The sequence below is a fragment of the Muscardinus avellanarius genome (genome assembly GCF_963383645.1).
Source record: "Muscardinus avellanarius genome assembly, chromosome: 14".
NCBI classification, from domain to species: Eukaryota; Metazoa; Chordata; class Mammalia; order Rodentia; family Gliridae; genus Muscardinus; species Muscardinus avellanarius.
Window position 1 is genome coordinate 89,931 of NC_137800.1, and position 22,086 is coordinate 112,016.

A 22,086-nucleotide genomic window follows, 5' to 3' on the forward strand; every position below is an offset into this window, starting at 1 on the left:
ATGCGCAGTGACGACTCTTTCACGATCTTCCTCAAGCAGTTTTATTACCCCAGGTTCTTGTACAGTTACCATTCCTCTTTAATGCTCTCTCAACGCCCTCTCAGGTAAAAACAACATCAGTCTTCTATCCTCTCCCTCATCACTCCACCAACCCTCCTTCTGGCACTCTACGTCTCTGCTGCAGCACACACCGGTCACAATGGTGGCTTTGTGAACATGTCCGTCCCAGCTCGGAGCCCAGAGCAGTCTGCCAAGAAACTGCTCTTCCTGTCCACCAACCCTCTTCTCCTTCTCCTTCTTTCCCGCTAGGGCATGCGCGCTTTTTAACCTTCTCCTGGGTGGGCAGGTGGTAGCACGAGGCGTTGCGTCACTAATTATCCGTAAGGCGCCTGATAGGGCTCACTGCGCAGGCTCAGGGCACCGCCAGCCTCGTGAGCCTCGTGACTTGGCTGCAAGCCCAGGCGCCATCTTGAGTCCACGCTGGCAACAAGCCTGGGTGCCACCTCGGTCCTGCCGAGTGGGCCCCAACAGTTTTGTAGAATTCCGATGGGAATCTAGACCTGGACTTTTCTTTGATAGAAAGCTTTTTATTGCTGTTTCTATCTTTCTGCTTGCTACTGGTTGGCTTAGGTTTTCTATATTCTCTTGGTTCATTTAAAGTAGGTTGTGTCTAGGATTCTGTCAGTTTTTTCTGTTTTCCAGTTTACTGGGGTATAATTCTTTTTTTGCAGTATTGTGAATTTAACCCAGGCTCATTGTACCACTGAGCTAGCTACACTTCCAGCCCTATTTTATTTTTTTAAATACTGAAATACGGTCTAACTTGCCAAGGCTGGCCACAAACTTAGGATCCTCCTGTCTCAGCCTCCCAAGTACTGGGATTACAAGAATGTGCTACCAATGCCCAGCTGGGGTATAAATTTTCAAAATAGTTTCTGAGGTTCCTCTAGAATTCCTCCACTGCCTATGGTGATATTGCCTTTTTCATTTTAATAATTTGATTCTCTCTTTTGGTTAGGTTAGCTAAATGCTTATCAATTTTATCTTTTCAGAAAATCAGCTTTTTGTTTTGTTGATTCTTTGTGGGGTTTTTTGTTCTTTATTTCACTTACTTCTGATCTGATTCTTTTATAGTGGTACTGAACCCAGGGGCTTTCTCCTCTGGCTATACTCCCAGGTCTATTTTATATTTTATTTGGAAACAGGGTCTCACTAAGTTACTGAGAGCCTCACTAAGTAGCTGAGGCTGGCTTTGAATCTGTGCGATCCTCCTGTCTCAGCCTCCCAAGCGCTGGGATTACAAGCGTGCACCACCACACCCGGCTCTGATCTGATTTTAAGTATTTCCTGCCTTTGACTGGCTTTGGAATTACTTTGTTATTTTTCTTGAGGTATATCATCAGGTTGTTATTTGGTGACTTATTATTTTTCTTATGTAGGCACTCAATGCTATAAATTTTCCTAAAACTCCATTCAAAGTGTCCCATAGACTTTGGTATATTCTGTGCCTATTTTCATTTATTTCTAAGATTTTTTTCTCTCTCCCTCTTTCTTTTCTTTCTTTTTTTCTTTTTTTGGTGGTACTGGGTTCCTGGAAACCCTTCTACCTCCAGGCTACACTCCCAGACCTATTTTTATATTTTTATTTGGAAACAGGGTCTCTTTTGTGTATGTGTGTGTGTGTGTGTGTGTGTGTGTGGTACTGGGGTTCCTGGAAACCCTTCTACATCTGGGCTACACTCCCAGACACCTATTATATTTTTTTGTGTGGGGGGAATAGGGTCTCTTAAGCTAGCGAGGCTAGCTTTGAACCTGTGCAATCCTCCTGTCTCCGCCTCCCAAGTGCGGGGATTACAAGCGTGTACCACCATGCCCGGCCATTCATTCATTCATTTCTTTCTTTCTTTCTTTCTTTCTTTCTTTCTTTCTTTCTTTCTTTTTTGGTGGTACTGGGGTTCCTGAAAGCCCTTCTACCTCCGGGATACACTCCCAGACCTAATATATATATATATATATATATATATATATATATATATATATATATATATATATATTTTTTTTTTTTTTTTTTTTTTTGAAACAGAGTCCCTTAAGCCAGCAAGGCTGGCTCCGAACCAGCAAGATCCTTCTGTCTCCGCCTCCCAAGCACAGGGATTACAAGCATGCACCACCACGCTCGGCTCCCTTCTGTTTTTCTATGAACCAGTCTTCATTTAAAAATGTCATTTGCCAGGCATGGTGGTACATGGTTGTAATCCCAGCATTTGGGAGACTGAGACAGGAAGATCACAGTTCACTGACAGCCTCAGCTACTTAGTGAGGCCCTTTGCAACACAGTGAGACCCTGTTTCAAAATGAAGAATACAAAAAAAAAAAAAAATAGGGATGACTTGTAGCTCAGAGATAGAATGCCCCTGGATTCCATCCCCAGTACTGCAAAAAAAAAAAAAAGTATCATTTAATCTCCATGTATTTATATAATTGTTTTGGGTCTTCCTGCTGTTGATTTATGTTTTCATTCCATTATGAAATGAGAGATGCAATAAATTATATTATACTTTTTATTTTTTAAATTATTTACTTATTTATTTTTTGGTGGTACTGGGGTGGAACCCAGAGGGTTTCTACCTCCGGGCTATACTCCCAGACCTATTTTATACTTTATTTGGAAACAGGGTCTCACTAAATTGCTGAGAGCCTCACTAAGTAGCTGAGGCTGGCTTCGAACCCGTGCGATCCTCCTGTCTCCACCTCCCAAGCGCGGGGATTACAAGCGTGCACCACCACGCCCGGCTATATTATACTTTTTAAAACTGATGGTACGCCTGGCGTGGTGGTGCACGCTTGTAATCCCAGCATTTGGGAGGCTGCGACTGGAGGATCACGGTTCACGGACAGCCTCAGCTACTTAGTGATGCCCTCTGCAACTCAGTGAGACCCGGTTTCAAAATAAATAAAAAATAGGGCAGGAGGTGTAGCTCAAAGGTCGAATGCCCCTGGGTTCCATCCCCAGACCTGAAAAAAAAAAAAAAAAAAAAACTGATGGTACTTGTTTTGTGGCCAAGAATATGGTCTGTTTTGGGAAAGTTTCCATGAGCATCTGAGAAGAATGTGTTCAGCTGTTTTTAGATGAACTATTCTATGTCTTTAAATACATTTTGTTTATAGTGTGCTTTAGGTCTTTAGATTCTTTATTGATATTTTGTCTAGAAGACCTAATGGTGTGAGGTGTTGAATTCTCCCAATATTATTATGTGGGGTCTGAGTTTTGATGTTCCAGAGTTTGAGTTGTAAAAGTGAGCATACCTATGTTTCAGGCATAAATATTCACTATAATTACATCATTGTATTGAATTGCCTCTTTCATCAATGAGAAATGACCCATTTTGTCTCTTCTGACAAGCTTTGGCTTATAGTCTGCTTTGTTGGGTATGAAAACAAATCTCCAATGCTGGGATTACACGTGTGCGCCACCATGCCTTGCAAAAAAAGGTATTCTTGGTGAAGAGAACTACTTGCACAGAGATGGAAGAATGCAGTGAGAGGCGTCCTGGAAAGAGCAAGACCTCACCCATCATAGACCCAAGGACATAACCACGGAAATGTGTTTGAAAAAGGTGGCTTTGATGAAAGGTGCTCAGAACACCACACTCAGCCACCCAGGCACTCAGAGGGCGACAGCCCTGGTCGCAGAGGACCTGGCTGCTGCTTGAGCTAGTGACAGACCTTGGGTTTTGTCTAGACGTTGCTGAAAGGGACCTCTGCCACAAAGCCTAATCCCCTGTCAGTTAAGGTGCCAGAGCCAGGTGGCAAAAGTATGGGTTCCAAAGAGAGAATGAGGATGAAAGAGTTCAATTGTAAGAATTTAATTCAAAGAATTTAATTCAAGCATGGGAAGGATTGCCAGTCCACTCCCTGGTTGATATCTCTACTGGCCGATACCGGGTTTATTTCTCTTGTGCATGGGAGGGTCGCCAATCTCTATTGGGCCAACCCCAGGTTTATTTCTCTTGAAGCATGGGAGGGTTACCAATCTCTATTGGGCTGACCCCGGGTTTATTTCTCTTGAAGTATTTATACAGTTTCAGGTCAATCAATATCCTCGTGCTATCACCACCTGAATACTATAAAGACAGATCCAAAGCACATATATCGCCCTCGTGCCATCACCACCTGATCTTCTCTCAGACCTTTTACTTTGAACTTTCCATGACCCCAAACCTTGTTGACTCTGGGCGAAGGACAGTCAGTTGAGTCAGAAATATTCTTTTAGGGGAAAACCTTAATGACTCCTCACAGTAAGGCCTACTACTTTCTGATGTCAGGGTAGGTACATCAGGGCCCAGTCTCTGCAGAATTAGGGGTTACGGAAGCATCCACCCAGATTTCAAAGGAGGGTCCTAGAGGCCAGGCAATTTGTGTAGGGTCAGAATCTCTGTGAGCAGGCACAGAGAAGGAAATTTTTGAAGCTGTGAGTGTAAAGCTAAAGTGAAGACTTTAAAGATTAAGGACTGCCAGGACTATGGAATGTCTGTCAAGGAAAGTTGCAAGCTGTAGCCACTGAAGTAGCCACTGAAGCCAGGCTACCCAATGTGGCAGCAAGGCCACAGGGGTGGGGCATCTTACTATAGTCTATATGGATGCCAAATATTCAGCTATAGGACTAAATGTTTGCCATTCTGGATTTCAGTCTTGTTTTGGTCCCATCCCCATTCTCTATGCCCCTATTCCTCCCTTTTAGAATGTGAATGTTTTATCTATGCCCTCATTTGTTGGAAGTATGTATCTTCTGTGTGTGTGTGTGTGTGTGTGTGTGTGTGTGTGTGTGTTACTGGGGATGGAACCCAAGGACATTCTACCTTTGAGTGACACCCTCAGCTCTATTTTTTATTATTTATTTTGAAACAGGGTCTGAGTTGCAAAAGGCCTAAGTAGCTGAGGCTGGCTTCGAACCTGCACAATCCTCCTGTCTCAGCCTCCCAAATGCTGGGATTACAAGCATGTGCCACCATGCCTGGCACCTTCTTTTTAAGTTTTATAGGGGCTCACAGCTATGTTTGCCTTAAGTATCAGGAGGGATCTTGGACTTTTGAGAAATGCTGAAATTGTTAGACCTCTTGGAGATAAACTAACTGCATTTTACAGATGTGATATGGTATGAGGTTTGGGGAGGTAGGGTTTAAAATTAAAATGTCCCCCAAAGAACTGTACTGTGTTAGATAGAACATCCAAGTTCAGAGATGGGATATGTCTGGAGAGGGTGGATCCCTGAAGGTGTGGCCAGGTCCTATGTCTACCCCTGGCCTCCTCCTTGGCTTTCTCTCTGCTTCCTGCTGCCAGGAGCTGAGGGTGGTTTTTCCTCCTCTGTCATGCTCTGAGGTTCTGCCATGGAGTCATTCTTTCTAGGTGTCAGCTGATTATAGTCTGACATCTGAAATCTCTGAAATTATGAACCCCAATATTACTTCTTCTAAGTCATTCTTGTCAGGGATTCTGGTTAACATAATAAAAAAGCTGACTGAAGCTGGGCGTGGTGGCTCACGCTTGTAATCCCAGTACTTGGGAGGCTGAGACAGGAGTATCGCACAGGTTCGAAGCCAGCCTCAGCTACTTAGTGGGGCTATCAGCAACTTAATGAGACCTTGTTTCCAAATAAAATACAAAATAGGTCTGGGAGTGTAGCCCAAAGGCAGAAAGCCTCTGGGTTCCATCCCCAGCACCACAAAAAATAAATAAAAATAAAAAGCTAACTGAAACAGGTGGTAAGACAGAAAGAAAGTACTGGAGCCCAAAGGCATGTTTGTATCTTCAAAACCAAGTTGGGAAAAAAAGCCCACAGTAGCATAAGAGAATGAATCCATGAGACCAAAACTTATTTCAGTGAACGAAGGACCCAGTCTCCCAGGGTGGCCAAGTTCAGTTTAACAACAGATGAAGGAGGTACTTCTCAGCCTAGTAATAGCCTCTTCTTTCCCTATCTTCAGTCCACAGAGACCACTTTCAGGTGTCCTCTACTTCCATGCAGGGGGAAGCAAAGACCAGTAACAAGTCAACAATTTTTGTCTCCACGTCTACAAATTGTCTTTACTTCAATGTGGAAGTCAGGGCAATGTAAGTGACAAGCCAGTAGTGAGCATAGTATTGCTGAAGGCCTCATACTAAGGACTAGGCAAATAATAATGTTTAATAGCCTGTGATTCTCTGTTGAAAACACTCTTCCTGGAAGAATGTCTCTAAGATGGCTGAGGTCAGAGACATTCCTGGAGCCAACTCCACCTCTGGAGGCAACCCCACCTCTGGAGGCCCCATTGTACCTGAGATGACTACTGACACCTGTGCCACAAAGTCCAGTCAGGACAGTCAAGCAATTGAGGAGTGAGGTAAAGAGCTGTAGGATTCCTGGCACCATGACCATAGGGACAGAAATCTACCTTTTTGTGTGAGAGAGAAAGAGCCATATTTGGAGTTAGGACCTGGCTTGGGTCTGAGTCAAGAAGGCATGGGATAGCGGGGTGTGGTGGCACACGCTTGTAATCCTAGCATCTGGGAGGCTGAGACAGGAAGATTGCGGTTAGTGGCCAGCCTCAGCTACTTAGTGAGGTCCTTTGCAACTTAGTGAGACCTTGTTTCAAAATAAAGAATTAAAAAATAGGGCTGGGGGGTGTAGCTTGGAGGTAAAATGCCTCTGGGTTTCCATCTCCAATACTGAAAAAAGAAAAAAAAAGACATGGGACTTATCTGTCATGAGGCTCAGGTTCTATGGCAAAGGTCCCTTTCAGCCATAGTAGCCTACTGCTATTTTATTTAATTGCTTGGCTCTCACATGAAGCAATATTGAAACAAGATAAGCACACTGCCATGGAATTAATCACAAATACAACAAGCTTACACCGATACCACATCAATGTGATTTTGAAGTCTGGATGTGTTCCCAGCATGTCAGGAACAGTTGTGCTGTTCAAATCAAGCATTTCTATTAGGGACTGGCAGCCTGTTGCTGTGTCCCTCTCCCTGCCTTCCCCAGTTAGACTCTAGGGCTCTAAAAATATGACTTTCATCCTTGCCTTCAGAGAGCTTGCAGCCTTCAAGGAGAACTGGGATTTTTTTTTTTTTTTTTTTTTTTTTTTTTGCAGGTCTGGGGATGGAACCAAGGGGCATTCGACCTCCGAGCTATACCCCCTGCCTTATTTTTTATTCTTTATTTTGAAACCAGGTCATACTGAGTTGCAAAGGGCCTCAATAAGTAGCTGAGGCTGTCTGCCAATCGCAATCCTTCAGTCTCGGCCTCCTGAATGCTGGGATTACAAGCATGTGCCACCAAACCCTACTGGATTTTTTTTTTTTAAGAGAAAGCTGGGAATAGTGGTAGATGCCTGTGATCCTAGTACTAGGGAGGATGAGACAGGAGAATTGCAGGTTCATAGCTGGTCTCAGCAACTTACTGTAGTCCTCCAACAATCTCTGGGTCAGATAAACCAGAATCCCACCTTGGACCCAATTCTGGCTGCCTCTGTGTATGTGTCTTCCTGACTTATGGTTGGAAAATTGAGGCTTGGGAAGGTTAAATTATGGGCTCAATGATATACCCAGGAATGCAGATTCAGGTCTAAGTCTGCTGAACCTTGCTTGTGCTGGGCATGGAGACAGCTGAGAAGTCACAGACCAAGGTTTGGGTATCCAAGTTAACAGGGAGCTAAGGGTGAGTGGCCCTGAGGTCTTTAAGTTGGCCTTCCCATTCTGACATCACAAACCTCATGTGCTATTGTTGCTGGTGCCTGGGTGTACTGTCCTGAAATTCTTTTTTGGTGGTGGTACTGGGGTTCCTGGAAGCCCTTCTACCTCCAGGCTACACTCCCAGACCTATATTTACATTTTTTTAAAATTTGGAAACAGGGTCTCTTAAGCCAGCACGTGTGGCTGGCTTCGAACCTGCGCAATCCTCCTGTCTCTGCCTCCCAAGCGCGGGGATTACAAGCGTGCACCACCACGCCCGGCGTACTGTCCTGAAATTCTAAACAAGAGATCTGAATTATATAAGCAAATGAGCAAGCTTGTCCCAGGTCAAGCTCTGCCTTCAGCCTCACTGTGACTGTCCCTGCATCTCAACTCATAGCCTGCACAACCTCCTGGCTCCTCCAGGGAGCAGCTGTCACTGTGGGGCTCCTGGAATGTCTGGTGTGTACTCACAGTGCTCATTACATGCTAACCCACCATAGTGCCATACTGCACTGAATAAGGTGAAGCTTCTTAAGGTTAGGAATTTACTTTGTATTGGCTGCATCTCTCAAAGCCTGCAGGGAATGTTACCATCCCTGAACCATGTAAAGGTGGCAGGGCTTCATATTGGTGCTTTGGTTTGTTTTTCCCCTTTCCTTTACTTTTTTCCTGTTTTGTAGTGCTGGTAAGTGAACCCAGGGCCTCTTGCATGCTAGGTTAAGGACTCTATCACTGTGCTATATTACCAGCCTGACTTTCTTATCACAGCATCACAGCTGCATGCAATAAAATGGTCTTCACACATTACAGATAGACCCATTAAACATACTACGCTGTATGTTCTAGAGAATGAAGTCCAGAATGAGGTGATTCCTGAGCCTGGTGGGGACTAGGTCCAGATTGTCTCAAGAGCAGGGAGCAGAGAGAAGGCCAGGGAGCTGGCTGTGACACTGCATACCAGATGAGGGGTTCTGAGCTTGCCATCATGCCGAGCTCAGGAAAGCACATCACCATAATGCCCAGCAACTGCTGCTCACTGCCATGAGGCTCTGGTGTGGGGAGGGCAGTAACAGTGAGTTTTAATTCCCCCAATTTCTTGGATACTGTCAGATTTGGACTGGTTTAAAAAAAAATAAGAGAACTTGGTATTTTTTCTGACCTGAATATTGAACTTGTTAAACAAGATGAATGCCCCAATCTCTGTGGTAATGTCCAAATCTCGCATCCTTCCTGCTCACCTGGTCCCCACTCAGCCTTCTATCTAGGCTACTTCCCCAGGACCCCAGCTGTACCATATGCTTAGAGAGGGCTTCTCTTGGCCTCTGACACTGCTCCTACCTCATCCGCTGGTGAAATTCCAGAGGCAGAGGCACCATCAAGTTAATCTTCACAAGGACAGCCAAGTACAATCACTGTGGCAAAGGACTTAACAGTGGACATTTGTTCATCTGCACTGGCCTGAACCATCTCTGGGTTCCCATAGTTACTCCATGGACTTGTTATTCTGTAGGAATCTACTATTTCTCTGTGGGTGTCGGCCCCTACTTTGTGACTCTTGTTATTTTGCAGCTATCTGCTATGCCTCTCTAGGTTACTTAAGTTATTCTTCTGGAGCCCCTTGCTATTATTCTATGGGTGCCTGTCCTTATTCTGTGGACTTGTTATTCTGTAGGTAGCTGTAGGCTCCTGCTGTTTCTCTCTCCTTACTCTCTGTACTTGTTATTCTGTAGGCATGTACTGTTCCTCTGTGGGTTGGTTATGCTGTAGTTATCTGTTGTTCTTCTGTAGACTCCTATTGTTGTTCTGTAGATATCTGCTAATCCTATGAGTTAGTGGTTAGTCTCAGGATATCTGTTGTTACTTTGTGAGCTACTGTTGCTTTGTAGGTTCTTTTTTCTTTCTTTCTTTTTGCAAAACTGGGGATGGAATCCAGGGACATTCTATCTCTAAGCGGCACCCCCAGCCCTATTTTATTATTCTTTATCTTCAATAAAGAATAATAATTTACAACACTGAGTTGTAAAGGGCCTAAATAGCTGAGGCTGGCTTCAAACCTGTGCAATCCTCCTGTCTCAGCCTCCCAAATGCTAGGATTACAAGCATGCGCCACCAAGCCTGGCTTGTAGGTTCTCTTGTTTTTGTTTGTTTTTGTTTTTTATGGGTCTGGGGATGGGACCCAGGGGCATTCAACCTCCGAGCTACATCCCCTGCTCTATTTTGTATTCTTTATTTTGAAACAGGGTCTCACTAAGTTTCAGAGGGCCTCACTAAGTAGCTGAGGCTGTGCGCAAACTGCGCTCATCTGGTCTCAGCCTCCCAAATGCTGAGATTACTGGCGTGTGCCACCATGCCCAGCCAGGTTCTCTTGTTATATTATTATATTGTGGATTCTCATGTTAATCTGTGGACTCTTGGTGTTACTCTAGACTCATTTTTTGGGAAGTTCCTTAATTACTTTGCCTCCTCTCAATAAAGCCAGAATTACTTTATCTGGAATTATGTGGATGCTAGCAATTTGAGGTTAAAATTAATACAAAGTAAAAGACTTAAAATGATTCCACTTATATTAACAACTTCTCTGTGATGTGAAGGCACATCCATAGAACTATTGGTTTTCATTTTTAGTATATTATTCAAGAAATTACATAAGATATTCAATACTTTTTTTTATAAAAGTGAGTTTGTGTTGGATGATTTTGCCTAATGGTTAGCTAATGTAAATGTTCTAAGCATATTTAAGTGGGACTAAGCTATGATATTTGTTAGGTGTGTTGAGTACATTTTGAATATTTTCAACTTACATGGATTTATTAGAATAAAGCCCTATGTAAATTGAAGATGGTCTGTATTTTATGGCTCCTGCTGTGGTGGTGGGATATATATATATATATATATATATATATATATATATATATATATACATACATACATACACACACATACATATATAATTATTTTTTCTTTCTAGTGCTGGAGATTGAACCCAGGGGCATTTTATCTCAGGCTCCATGCTCAGCCCTTTTTATTTATTCTGAAACAGGGTCTTGCTAAGTTGTCAAGGCTGGATTCCAACTTGAGCCTCCTGTCTCAGCCTCTCAAACACTGGGATTACTGATGTGCACCACCACGATGCCTAGATATTGGTGATGTAATATTAACCTGACATCTACCAAAACTTTGTAAGAAATTAAGCTTGACTTAACAGTCCAAATTAGAGCAGTTTACTTGCAAATAGACCTTCACACGTTAAACAAAGAAAAAACTACAGTCATAGGCACTTTCAGAAGGAAGAGAGAGGTGTCTAAATTCAAGCTGTGTAAATAAAATTGTCTACTTCAGTCCCTAATCAGTTTTATCTATTTTAAAGCAAGTGGCTAAAAACTACTACAACAAGCACATAAGAAATGCCTTACAGAATCACCTTCCACATATGAATACTTGCCTTCTTGCAATGTTTTCCAAATATAAACACTAGTTTTAAAACGGAAAATACTGCCCGGCGTGGTGGCGCACTCCTGTAATCCCGAGCTTGGGAGGCGGAGACAGGAGGATCGCGCCAGCCTCCGCTGGCTGTTTCCAAATTAAAAATATAATAGGTCTGGGAGTGTAGCCCGGATGTAGACCTGGGTTCCATCCCCAGTACCACCAAAATAAATAAATAAATAAATAAATAAATAAATAAATAAAAGTAAAAATAAAACGGAAAATACTAACACGGAAGGTGTGATATGCTCACGATACACCAGACACCGTTTTAAGCCTTCTGCCCGCACACCCAGCTCCTCGACCACGCTCCCATCTGCAAACCCGGCTTCAGGGCTCGCCTTGCACTGGGAGGCGCAGGTTCTACCTCACTCGGGCAGGTGGCCGGTTCCACTGCAGCGAGCCGGGCCTCGCAGTCCATACCCGCCTACAAGACTGGTCAGCACAGACCCACGGCGCGCCCTCTCCGGGAACCAAGTCGGCAGCCCGGTCAAAGACACGCGCGGGTGGGGGCGGAGCTCAACGCGCACGCGCGCGGCGTCCTCGCGCACGTAACCAAGTCGCAGGGAGTCCTATTGGCCAATCAGCGCGCCCGGGGCGGGGCTTCCCGCAGCCTCAGCTGCCGCGGGCGACTTCCGGCAATATTCCCAGACGCTACCCTGTCGTTGCGCTCCCAGGCCTTGTCAGGTGGCAACCGCTGGGTAGGCAGGACAGTGGGGGATCCGCCGCGGGGACTGCCAGGCGGGAAGGGGCTGTAGGGAGAGCTAGGAAAGGAGAGGGTCGTGGGGGATGCCAGGGGAGGAGAGGGCCGTGGGGGATGCCAGAGGAGGAGAGGGCTGTGGGGGATTCCGGGTGAGGAGAGGGCTGTGGGGGATTCCGGGTGAGGAGAGGGTTCTAGGAGTTTCCAGGGGAGGAGAGGGCCCCGGGGGATGCCAGGTGGGGAGAAGCTGTGAGGACCGCCAGGGCGGGGGTTGGGGGGCTTGGGAACCGCCTAAAGAGGAGGGGCCTCGGGAACGTCTGGTGAAGAGGGGTCCATCAAGCAGTGCACCGTGAGACTTGCCCTCAGCGCACCTCCCCGGCTGCCCAGTGTCCACCCAGGCGCTTGTCTGTGTCCTCCAGGGTGCTCCGGTGCTGCTTCCCAGTGACTCTCCTCTCCTCCAGGCCACCTTGTGCCTACCTGCAGCTTCTTTGTTGCCTTCCCTACGTTTTTGCTTTCTTGCAGGTGACACTTGAGAATTGTGCATCCTCCTCACAGTAAGTTTATTTTGGCCTTCTTCCAACTGGATTCCGTTTATTCCTTGCCTATTCAAATTTATTTTCAACTTGGAATTGCCTGTTCCAAGTCCATACTCTCTACCTTAATCAGAAAGGACCTGTTTGTTCTTTCACACCGCTTTCCCCCTTTCCTTTGCATGTATTAACTCTGTGTGTGTGGGCAGAGGGGGGGGGTGTGAGTGTTGGGGCTTGAATCTAGAGGCATTATACCTCTCAGCTACACCTCCAGCTTTTTAAATTTTTATTTATTTATTTTGGTGGTACTGGGGTTCCTGGAAACCCTTCCATTTCCGGGCTACACTCCCAGACCTATTTTATACTTTTTTATTTGGAAACGTGGTCTCTTAAGCCAGCTCGGCTGGCTTCGAACCTGCGCGATCCTCCTGTCTCCGCCTCCCAAGTGCAGGATTACAAGCCAACACACCCGGCTTTTTTTATTTTTAAAACAGGGTCTCACCAAGTTGTTGAGGCTCTCCATGAATCAGACATCCTCCTACCTTAGCCTCCAATGTTCTGGGATTACAGGAATGGGCCACCACACCCAGCTGCGTGTTTCCCTTTTTAGGAAACATCTGTGATTATCTCTCCATTACTTTCTTCTTCTTCTTCTTCTTCTTCTTCTTCTTCTTCTTCTTCTTCTTCTTCTTCTTCTTCTTCTTCTTCTTCTTCTTCTTCGGGTCTGGGGATGGAACCCAGGAACATTCAACCTCTGAGCCACACCCCCTGCCCTATTTTTTATTCTTTATTTTGAAACTGAGTTGCAGAGGGCCTCACTAAGTAGCTGAGGTCTGGTCTCAGCCTCTCGGATGCTTGGATTACAAGCGTGCACCACCACGCCCGGCTTCTCCATTACTTTTAAAGTAAATCCCATTTCTGATTCTCATCTTGCAATTTGCCATTTTTTGATGCCCTGTCTAGATCAAATCTTTTTATACTTATAAACCATATCCTTGTTTGACCCCCAATTTTTTAATCTTAATTTATTTGGAAATATTGTAAGAAAAAGAGCAATAAAGAAAAATCGTACCAAACTGATCACTCATTCTTTCTTATTCCAAACAATGAAAATTATTTTCTCAAATTTATACTAAGAGATACGGAGGAAATCCTATACCAACTTTTTCCTCTGATTTTGAAGCTGCTTTGCTACTGTTTTAATTGCAACTTATTTCTGTTTTGTTTATACTATACATAGCTTTTGCTTGATACAACTTTTATTATTTTTGAAAATCAACTTAGTAACTGCTATCTCAGCCTTCCAAATACTCGTCATACCATTTCCTTTTCATCTAACTTAAACAATAGCAAGCCAGGTGTGGTGGTGCACACTTGTAATCCCAGTACTTGGGAGATTGTGACAGGAGGATTGCAGGTTCACAGCCAGCCTCAGCTACTTAGTGAGAGACTCTCTGCAACTTAGTAAGACCTTCTTTAAAAATAAAGTATAAAAAATAGGGCTGGGGATGTAGCTTGGAGGTAGAGTACTCCTGGGTTCCATCCCCAGTACTGAAAAAGAAAAGCCTTTCAAAATATATTAGAGTTTGGTTTCCTTAGTGCTTTTATTTTAGACTAATCTACTTCAGACCTTTCGATCATAGAGGTGACATATATCATTAAGGTTAAAAAAAAAAGGAAGCTGTGCCTGGTGGCACACGCTTGTAATCCCAGCATTTGGAAAGCTGAGATAGGAGGATCCAGGTCTGCAGACAACCTCAGCTTCTTAGTGAGGCCCTTTGCAACTCAGACCTGTTTCAAAATAAAGAATAAAGACTAGGACTGAGGGTGTAGCTGGAATCTGGTTTCCATCCCCAGTACCACACACACAAAAAAAGGAAACTCCTTCTAAATGTATGACATTGTTTTATTAGGATTTGCATAGATTGCTATTATAAACATAATGGTTAAGAGCATCCATCCATGATTTTGAATCCCATTCCTCCAAATTTTGCCTCAGTTGTTCAGAGCTGCAAAACAGAGAATCAAACCTGTTAAATGAGAATATTTCCCACCTTGTAGGTAGTATGAGGACTAAATGAAGTAACACATGTAAACTGTTGAATACGCTCTACACCATACTAATCTCTATTAAATGTTTGCCATTGATATTCTTATTAATTAAGAAAAGGTGTGCTTATTGACTAAAGGACATTTCTTGCTTAGTTCAGATTCTTTCATTTCAAGGATTTCTACCAGGGAATGAATTTTGTGAAGCCCTGTTCTGTTGTATGCCACCCAAATGTCCTGTCATACAACAAAAAGTGAGCCCAACATGGTGACACATGCTTGTAATCCCAGTACTTAGGTGGCTGAGACAGGAAGAACACAGGTTCATAGCCAGCCTCAGCAATTTAGTGAGATCCTTAGCAACTTAAGAAATTCCTGTTTTAAAATAAATAAGTAAAAAGGGCTGAGGGTATAACTTGGAAGTAGAATGTTCCTGGGTTTAATCCCCAGTACAAAAAAGTGGCAGGTTGTCATCATTCTAAAAGTTTTTTTTGTTTTTATGGTACTGGGGTTCTTGGAAGCCCTTCTACCTCCGGGTTACACTCCCAGACCTATTTTATGTTTTGGAAACAGGGTCTCTTAAGCTAGCGTGGGCTGGCATCGAACCTGCACGATCCTCCTGTCTCTACCTTCCAAGCCGAGGCTTACAAGCGTGTGCCACCATGCCTGGCTCATTCTAAAAGTTTAATAGCATAATTTTCTGATATGCAAAATCAAATGCTCAGATTTGGGAGTACTTTTGAAGATATGAGATACGGGGTTTTAAAATTAGAACTTGTGATTTTGTTTTTGCTTTTTCCCAGTAACTTAAATATATTTTACATATACTTTTATTGATGCCCATATATCCTGTTAAGATTTACTGTAATAGAAACATACGTGTATATAGCACCTGGTGCATTTTCCTCTACATCCCACCATTTTCCCTCTCCCTCCCTATTTAGAATATTGAAATTGGTATTGGTAGCTTCATAAATGTACATAAAACTATTTGAACTGATTTCTTCATCAAGTTTCCTCCTTCCCCAGACCCCCTTTCACTATTTTACTGCCATCTCTCCTCACTTATTTGAACTCTCTTGTTTCCCAGTTTCTTTCTAGCTACCACATATAAGAGAAAACATATGACCCACCCATTTCCTTGCAAATGCCCTACTTTTGTTCTTTATGGCTAGATACAATTCCATTGTGTGTGTATATACCACAGTTTTGTAGCCCATTCATCTATCAATGGACATGTAGGTTGTTTCCATAGTCTGGCTACTGTGAGCTGTGCTGCTATAAACATGGATATTCATGTATCACTCTATAATTCTGACTTCATTTCCTTTGGAAAGATACTCAGGAATGATATAGCTGAGTCATATGGAGGTCCCATACCCAGTCTTCCCAGGAACCTCCAAATTGATTTTCAAAGTGGTACTAATTTGCACTCCCGCCAACAGTGTATAAGTGTTTCTCTTTCTCTACAACCTTCCAGCATTTATTATTGTTTGTATTTTTTACTTATTTATTTTTGTGGTACTAAACATTAAACTGAGGGACATTCTACCTCCAAGTTACATCCACAGCCCTCTTATTGTTTGCTTGGAAACAGGGTCTCTCACTAGGTTATTGAGGCTGTTCTTGAACCTTTGATCCTCCTGTCTGAGCTTCCCAAGTACTGTGATTACAGGTGTGTGCCACCACAACTGGCTAGTGTTTGTATTCTTTATGATTGCCATTCTAACTGGAGTTAGATGGAATCTCAGTGTGGTTTTGATTTGCATTTCTCTGGTTGACAATGAAGTTGAACATTTTTTCATATATTTATTGGCTATTTGTATTTCTTCCTTTGAGAAGTAACTACTTAGTTCAATTGCCTATTTTTACTTTTTTAGTGTTAAATTTTTTAAGTTCTTTGTATATTTTACATATTTGTCCTCTATCAGACTAGGGGGGTGGCAAAGTCTTCCATTTTGTAGGCTCTTTTCAGACTCTTGTTTTCTTTGCTGCACAAAAACTCATTAATTTAATGACATCCCATTTATTGCTCTTCATTTTTATTTCTTGAACTTTTGGGGTTTTATTGAGGAAGCCTCTACTAGTACCTTTATTTTGGAGAGTTGATCCTGTGCCCTCTTCTAGTAATTGCTCTGATTTCTAGGTCTTATCCATCTTGATTTGACTCTTATGCAGAAGGAGATTGGGATCTAATTCTAATCGTCTACATGTGGATAACCAGTTTTCCCAATACCATTTGTTGAAAAGGCTGTCTTTTCTCCAGTGTGTGTTTTTGGCACCTTTGTCAAAAATCAGCTGGCTATAAGTGAGAAGAATCGTTTCTGTGTCTTATTCTATTGGTCTACATGTTTTATTTTTGCCAGTACCATGTTTTTATCACTAGAGCTCTGTAGTATAATTTGAAATCAGGCATTGTGATGCCTTCAGCATAGTTCTTATTGATGAGAATTTTTGTGGCTATTTTGGATCTATGTTTTTCCATATGATTTTTGTTGTTGTTGTTGGCAGTGCTGAGGATGGAACCCAGGGGCTTTCTACCTCTGGGCTACACTCCCAGACCTATTTTATATTCTATTTAGAAACAGGGTCTCACTAAGTTGCTGAGAGGCTCAATAAGTAGCTGAGGCTGGCTTTGAACCTACACAATCCTCCTGTCTCAGCCTCCCAAGTACTGGGATTATGAGCGTGTGCCACCATGCCCGGCTTCCATGTGAATTTTATGACAGTTTTTTCCAGTTCTGTGAAGAATGACAGTGGTATTTTAATAGGGATTGCATTGAATCTGTATATGGCATTTGGTGATATGGCCATTTGAATCTCCTTCCAGAGTGTGTGCTTTAGTTTTTAAACTATAGGTTATACTTTAAGATAAAACTCATTGTGATCTAAAACGTATACCATGACAAATCTATGAAGTACAACATATACAGAGGAACAAGTGTTTTCCTCTGTGTTGAGAAATCTGGGGCATAGGCTGGATTTACTTAACATGGTTTGTTAGCGGCAGCAGCTCAGTCATGCCTTAGATGTGGAAAAATCCAGACCAAGATGTATTCAAGTTGTTAAAGTCCAAGTGAATTACAGTAAGTAATAGAGTTGTAAACAATAACAAAAACGATTCCTTTATTGGGAATGACACAATCCTCTTCTTTTTTTTTAAATCAATGTATGGAGGTAAAACAGTTCTCACACATGCAAGATTGGCTCTACCACTGAGTCAGATCTCAGTCAACATTGGTTCTTTAAGTGCTATTAGAATCAGTTTTGAAGCCAAAAAATAAGCAATGTCTACATAGATGAGTACAAGTTTGTGTGTTATCAAGCTTTAAGATACATTGTTAGCTGAAGACATGGGTCTGCAAGGACATATAAGAGACTGCTGCCTAAGGAATTGGTTTTTCTGTCTCTTCTCCCTTGTAATCTGTTGCACTAGAAGATTATGGTCTCTATACACAACACTACTCACCTTGACACATTGTTCAAATATTTTTAGTTACTCAGAAAATAGAGTCCAAACACATTTGACCCGCAGTCCCCCATGCAGTCCCCCATGTGTGTGTCTGAGGGTCACCTTCCAGCTTACCTACCAGGCCCCTTGAAGGACTTTTCCATTTCAGCCAGCCTGTTTTGCTTTTTTTCTCAACTGTGCTGTGTGCGTTCTGGCATTCCTGTAGCTGATTCTTTGCCTTGCTCCTTCATTCATGTAAGATCTAATGTTTTAAGTCTAACCTCATGCCTTCTCTTTTCACTTTAGTTTTATCACATAGCTAGCCAACATTTACATCATGAACAATGAAACATTAAATAAGATCTTTATTCTCCAAAATCAATGAACAAATGTTTCCAGTGAAAAGAAACTCTTTACATATATATTTTTTCCTGATGTAAATTTTGTTTTTATAGGAGAACTATGCCATTTCTGGGTCAGGACTGGAGGTCTCCTGGATGGAGTTGGATTAAAACTGAAGATGGTTGGAAGAGATGTGACTCCTGCAGTCAGGAGCTGGACAGAGAGAACAACCAGTGTACAGGCAGCCATGACATGTAAGTCTGCCATGTAGCATGCTGCCCGCCAGCCTTATGTGCTTTGCAGGTCGCTGCAAAGCTCCATAACTTGTGGTTGTGCTGAGAATCGACTACTCAGAAGGCAGATGTGAGGAAGTGAGTTACTTAGCTATAGGATGAGCCTGCTAAATTGGCTGATAATCCACACATAAATGCTTTTTCCTCATAATTTAAAATACTTACTCCTCGTGATAAGAATTATTATTAACCCTACAATGTAGCTAAGGAGCCCCAGGAAATTAAAAGGCATAGCTTTGGCAGCATATGTTAAGGGCATAGTATTAGTGGGCTGCTTAAGACAAATCTCTCTCAAAAGTGTGTCAGTGACATTGCTTGGTGACATATTTAGGGCCATGTGGTATTCTGTCTTGCTTTGCCATGCTGTGAGTGTAGCCTCATCTTCACTGTCCCCGAGGATGTGTCACCCACAACATCTGATCTGCATGGCCCCAGGTTGTATTATGTGCTATATCTGCTTCCAGCCATTGGGTAGATGAGGCATATCCACAGCCCCAAATTAACATGGATCATGGCTACATGTACTTCAGGCTAGTGCTTGAGTCACAAGGAGGCTGGGGTTGCAAACTATCTTCTATTGGGCCATATGTTTTGAAAAAATTTGGGACCGTGTAAATATAGGGCTATCATATGGTCCCTTTCTATTATTTATTTATTTATTTATTTATTTATTTTTGCCATATTGGGGATTGAACCCAGGGCATTTTATCTCTAAGATATACCCCCCAGCCCTGTTTTTTATTCCTATTTTGAAACAGGGTCTTACTAAGTTGCAGAGGACCTCACTAAGTAGCTGAGGCTGGAGGTGAACCGACAATCCTCCTGTCTCGGCCTTCCAAGTAGTAGGATTACAAGCTTGTACCACCACACCTGGCTCATTATGGTCCCTTTCAATCCTGCTTATGGTCCTTAAAAATATGGAGGCTCAGGACAGGCTCAGGACCTCAACCTATCGAGTGTTGTTCTAGTCTTTGATTTTATTGTGTGTTCTTATTTGGAATTTGCATTCTTATCAGCTGTATGTGTGATTATCTATATATCTGATGGAAGTTTGGTAGCTTTAGACTAGAGGCTGGTTTTTGTATTTGAAACAAACAAATTTTATATTTTCAGTTATAGTAAAGACAGCACATAAGACTTTTGAGCTTATATTGTAGAATTTTTCTGCCATTCCAAGATTTATTTATTTACTTATTTATTTATTTTGTGGAACTAGGGGTTGAACCCAGGGGCATACTACCTCTGAGGTATGCCCCGAGCCCTGTTTTTTATTCTTTATTTTGAAACAGGGTCTCACTAAGTTGCAGAGGGACTCACTATGTAGCTGAGGCTGGCTTCAAACCTGTGATCCTCTTGTTTCAGCCTCCCAAGTACTGGGATTACAAATGTGCTCCACCATATCTGGCTTCCAATTTTTATTTAATACTAGTAGTTATAAAATTTATTTACAGTTGATAACTTAATGCTATTAGTATTCGATGGTTTATAATTATGATTTTTCTAGATAAATTATTGTCTTACAGTTCTTATAATAAATTATTTAAGTTTTAAGTTGATTAAATATGCCTAGAAAAATTAGATGTCTAATGTTTAGGTAGCCACTATTAAATGTGGAGATTCCTCAGGTCATGGTTTTAGGATGGATAGACAGATCACAGAATGTCAGTTTAAAAAAGGTGTAATTGAAACATAGTTTTGCAGTTAGTTCTTCATTAAAGGATTTGCCTGATTTTCTATTTTTCCATGTATATTTTCCCATCCCCCTAAACATGTTTTCAGTGTCTGAAAATTGATTTTCCTTCTCTATATGCATAGAATTGGAGGATACAAAATACAATATTGATAGCTCTGAGTCTTATCTCTCTTTCTTCCTTCTCTGCAAACTCAGCCACTCTCCTTTCCCCTTACCTTCACATTCTCTGTTGATTGTCCAGGTAGCCTGGGAAGTACTGGGGATGGAACCCAGGGGCATTCTACCTCCGAGCTACATCCCCAGCCCTATTTTTTATTCTTTATTTTGAAGCAGGGATTTCACTGAGTTGCAAAAGGCCTCACTAAGTAGCTGAGGCTGTCCTTGAACTGCAATCCTCCTGTCTCAGGTCCCGAATTCTGGGTTTACAGCGTGTGCCACTACGCCTGGCATAACATATAACCTTAAATAACCAGCACACGTTGCAGCGTACCAGTGATCATGGATGAGGGTTTTGGTGAAGTAACCAAAATGTATATGTCACATTGCCTTGTATATAAAATCTTCTAGACAAGTTGCAGCATATGTACTGAGTTTCTCCTTAAAGACTCCTTTTTTGGATGGTAGAATGGATAACATATATGTGTCCTTCGAGATAAATGTCATGCTGATAAATAATTGTTTTAGTTTCTCCTTCATCTCTGCCTCCCACTCATACTTCAGACAGCCTGAACAAGACAAGTATGTAGACTTCTCCTTCCTTCCCTCCTTTCTTCCCTCCCTCCCTCCCTTCCTTCTTTTCTCTTTTTATCCCCCCTGCCCCATCTCTGTCTCTTTACCTCTAACTGTGGTAAAATCCATATATCACATTCAGTTGACCATATTGACCATGTGTAGGTGTGTAGTTCAGTGGTATTCTACATATGTATAGTCACATTGTTGTGCACCCATCACACCATCTGTCTCAAGAACTCTTCATCTTCCCAAACAGAAATTCTGTCCCATTACACACTAGCCCCATCTCTCACGTCATTCCCCAGTACCCGTCAGTCTAGTCTCTGTCTCTGTGATTTGATTCTCTAAGCACTCCACATAAGCCAAGTCAGGTAGTGTCTGTCCTTCTGTGGCTGGCATATCTGACCTACCATCTTGTCCTCAAGGTTCAGTGACTGGTTGTGGCAGGTGTCAATATTGCCTTAATTTTTTAAGGCTTAATAATACTCATTGAATGGATTTACCACAGCTTGTTTATCACTCATCTGTTGATGAACACATGGATTGCTTCCAGATTTAGCTATTGTGAAGAGTGCCACTGTGAATGTAGGAGTTAAGTACTGATGTCTCTTCAAGACCTTTTTCCCCTATTCCTTTGGATATATATCCAGAGGGTCTTGCTGAGTCATGAGATATTTGGCTTAATTTTTAATAAATGGCCATACCATCTCCTTTAACAGCTGCACCATTTTACATTGCTAACAGCAGTGCACAAGGTTGCGGTTTCTCCCATTCCTGCTAATACTTTCTTTGTTGTGTAGCAGCCTTCCTAATGGACGTAAGGTAGTATTTCACTGCAGTTTTAATTCTTAGTTTCCCTAAGAATTAGCGGTTCTATGCATTTCATGTGCATATTGATCATTTGTATTTCTTTGGAGAAATATCTATTGAAGTCCCTTTCCCATTTTTTAATTGAGTTGTTGGAGACTCCATGTATTTTTAAGCCACAGTGGGTGATACTGATCTTGCTCATGAATTAAAATCCTTTAAAAAGCACAGTGTAGTGGCTCATGCGTATAATCCCAATACTTGGGAGGCTGAGACAAGAGAATCATAGG

The 22,086-nt window shown here is 42.4% G+C and overlaps 1 protein-coding gene across 3 annotated transcripts in view; it reads left to right on the top strand.

Annotated features, from left to right (window-relative positions):
• Positions 1-18,391: 18,391 nt before the first annotated feature.
• The window catches only part of FBXO25 (F-box protein 25), a gene marked incomplete at both ends in the record, with an annotated part of 31,843 nt that continues 28,148 nt past the window's right edge, over positions 18,392-22,086 (top strand). For all 3 annotated transcript variants that reach the window (XM_080710773.1, XM_080710775.1, XM_080710774.1), the window contains one exon: positions 18,392-18,525. In XM_080710773.1, coding sequence (XP_080566899.1) covers positions 18,392-18,525 — 134 coding nt within the window. The remainder of the gene's footprint in view (positions 18,526-22,086) is intronic.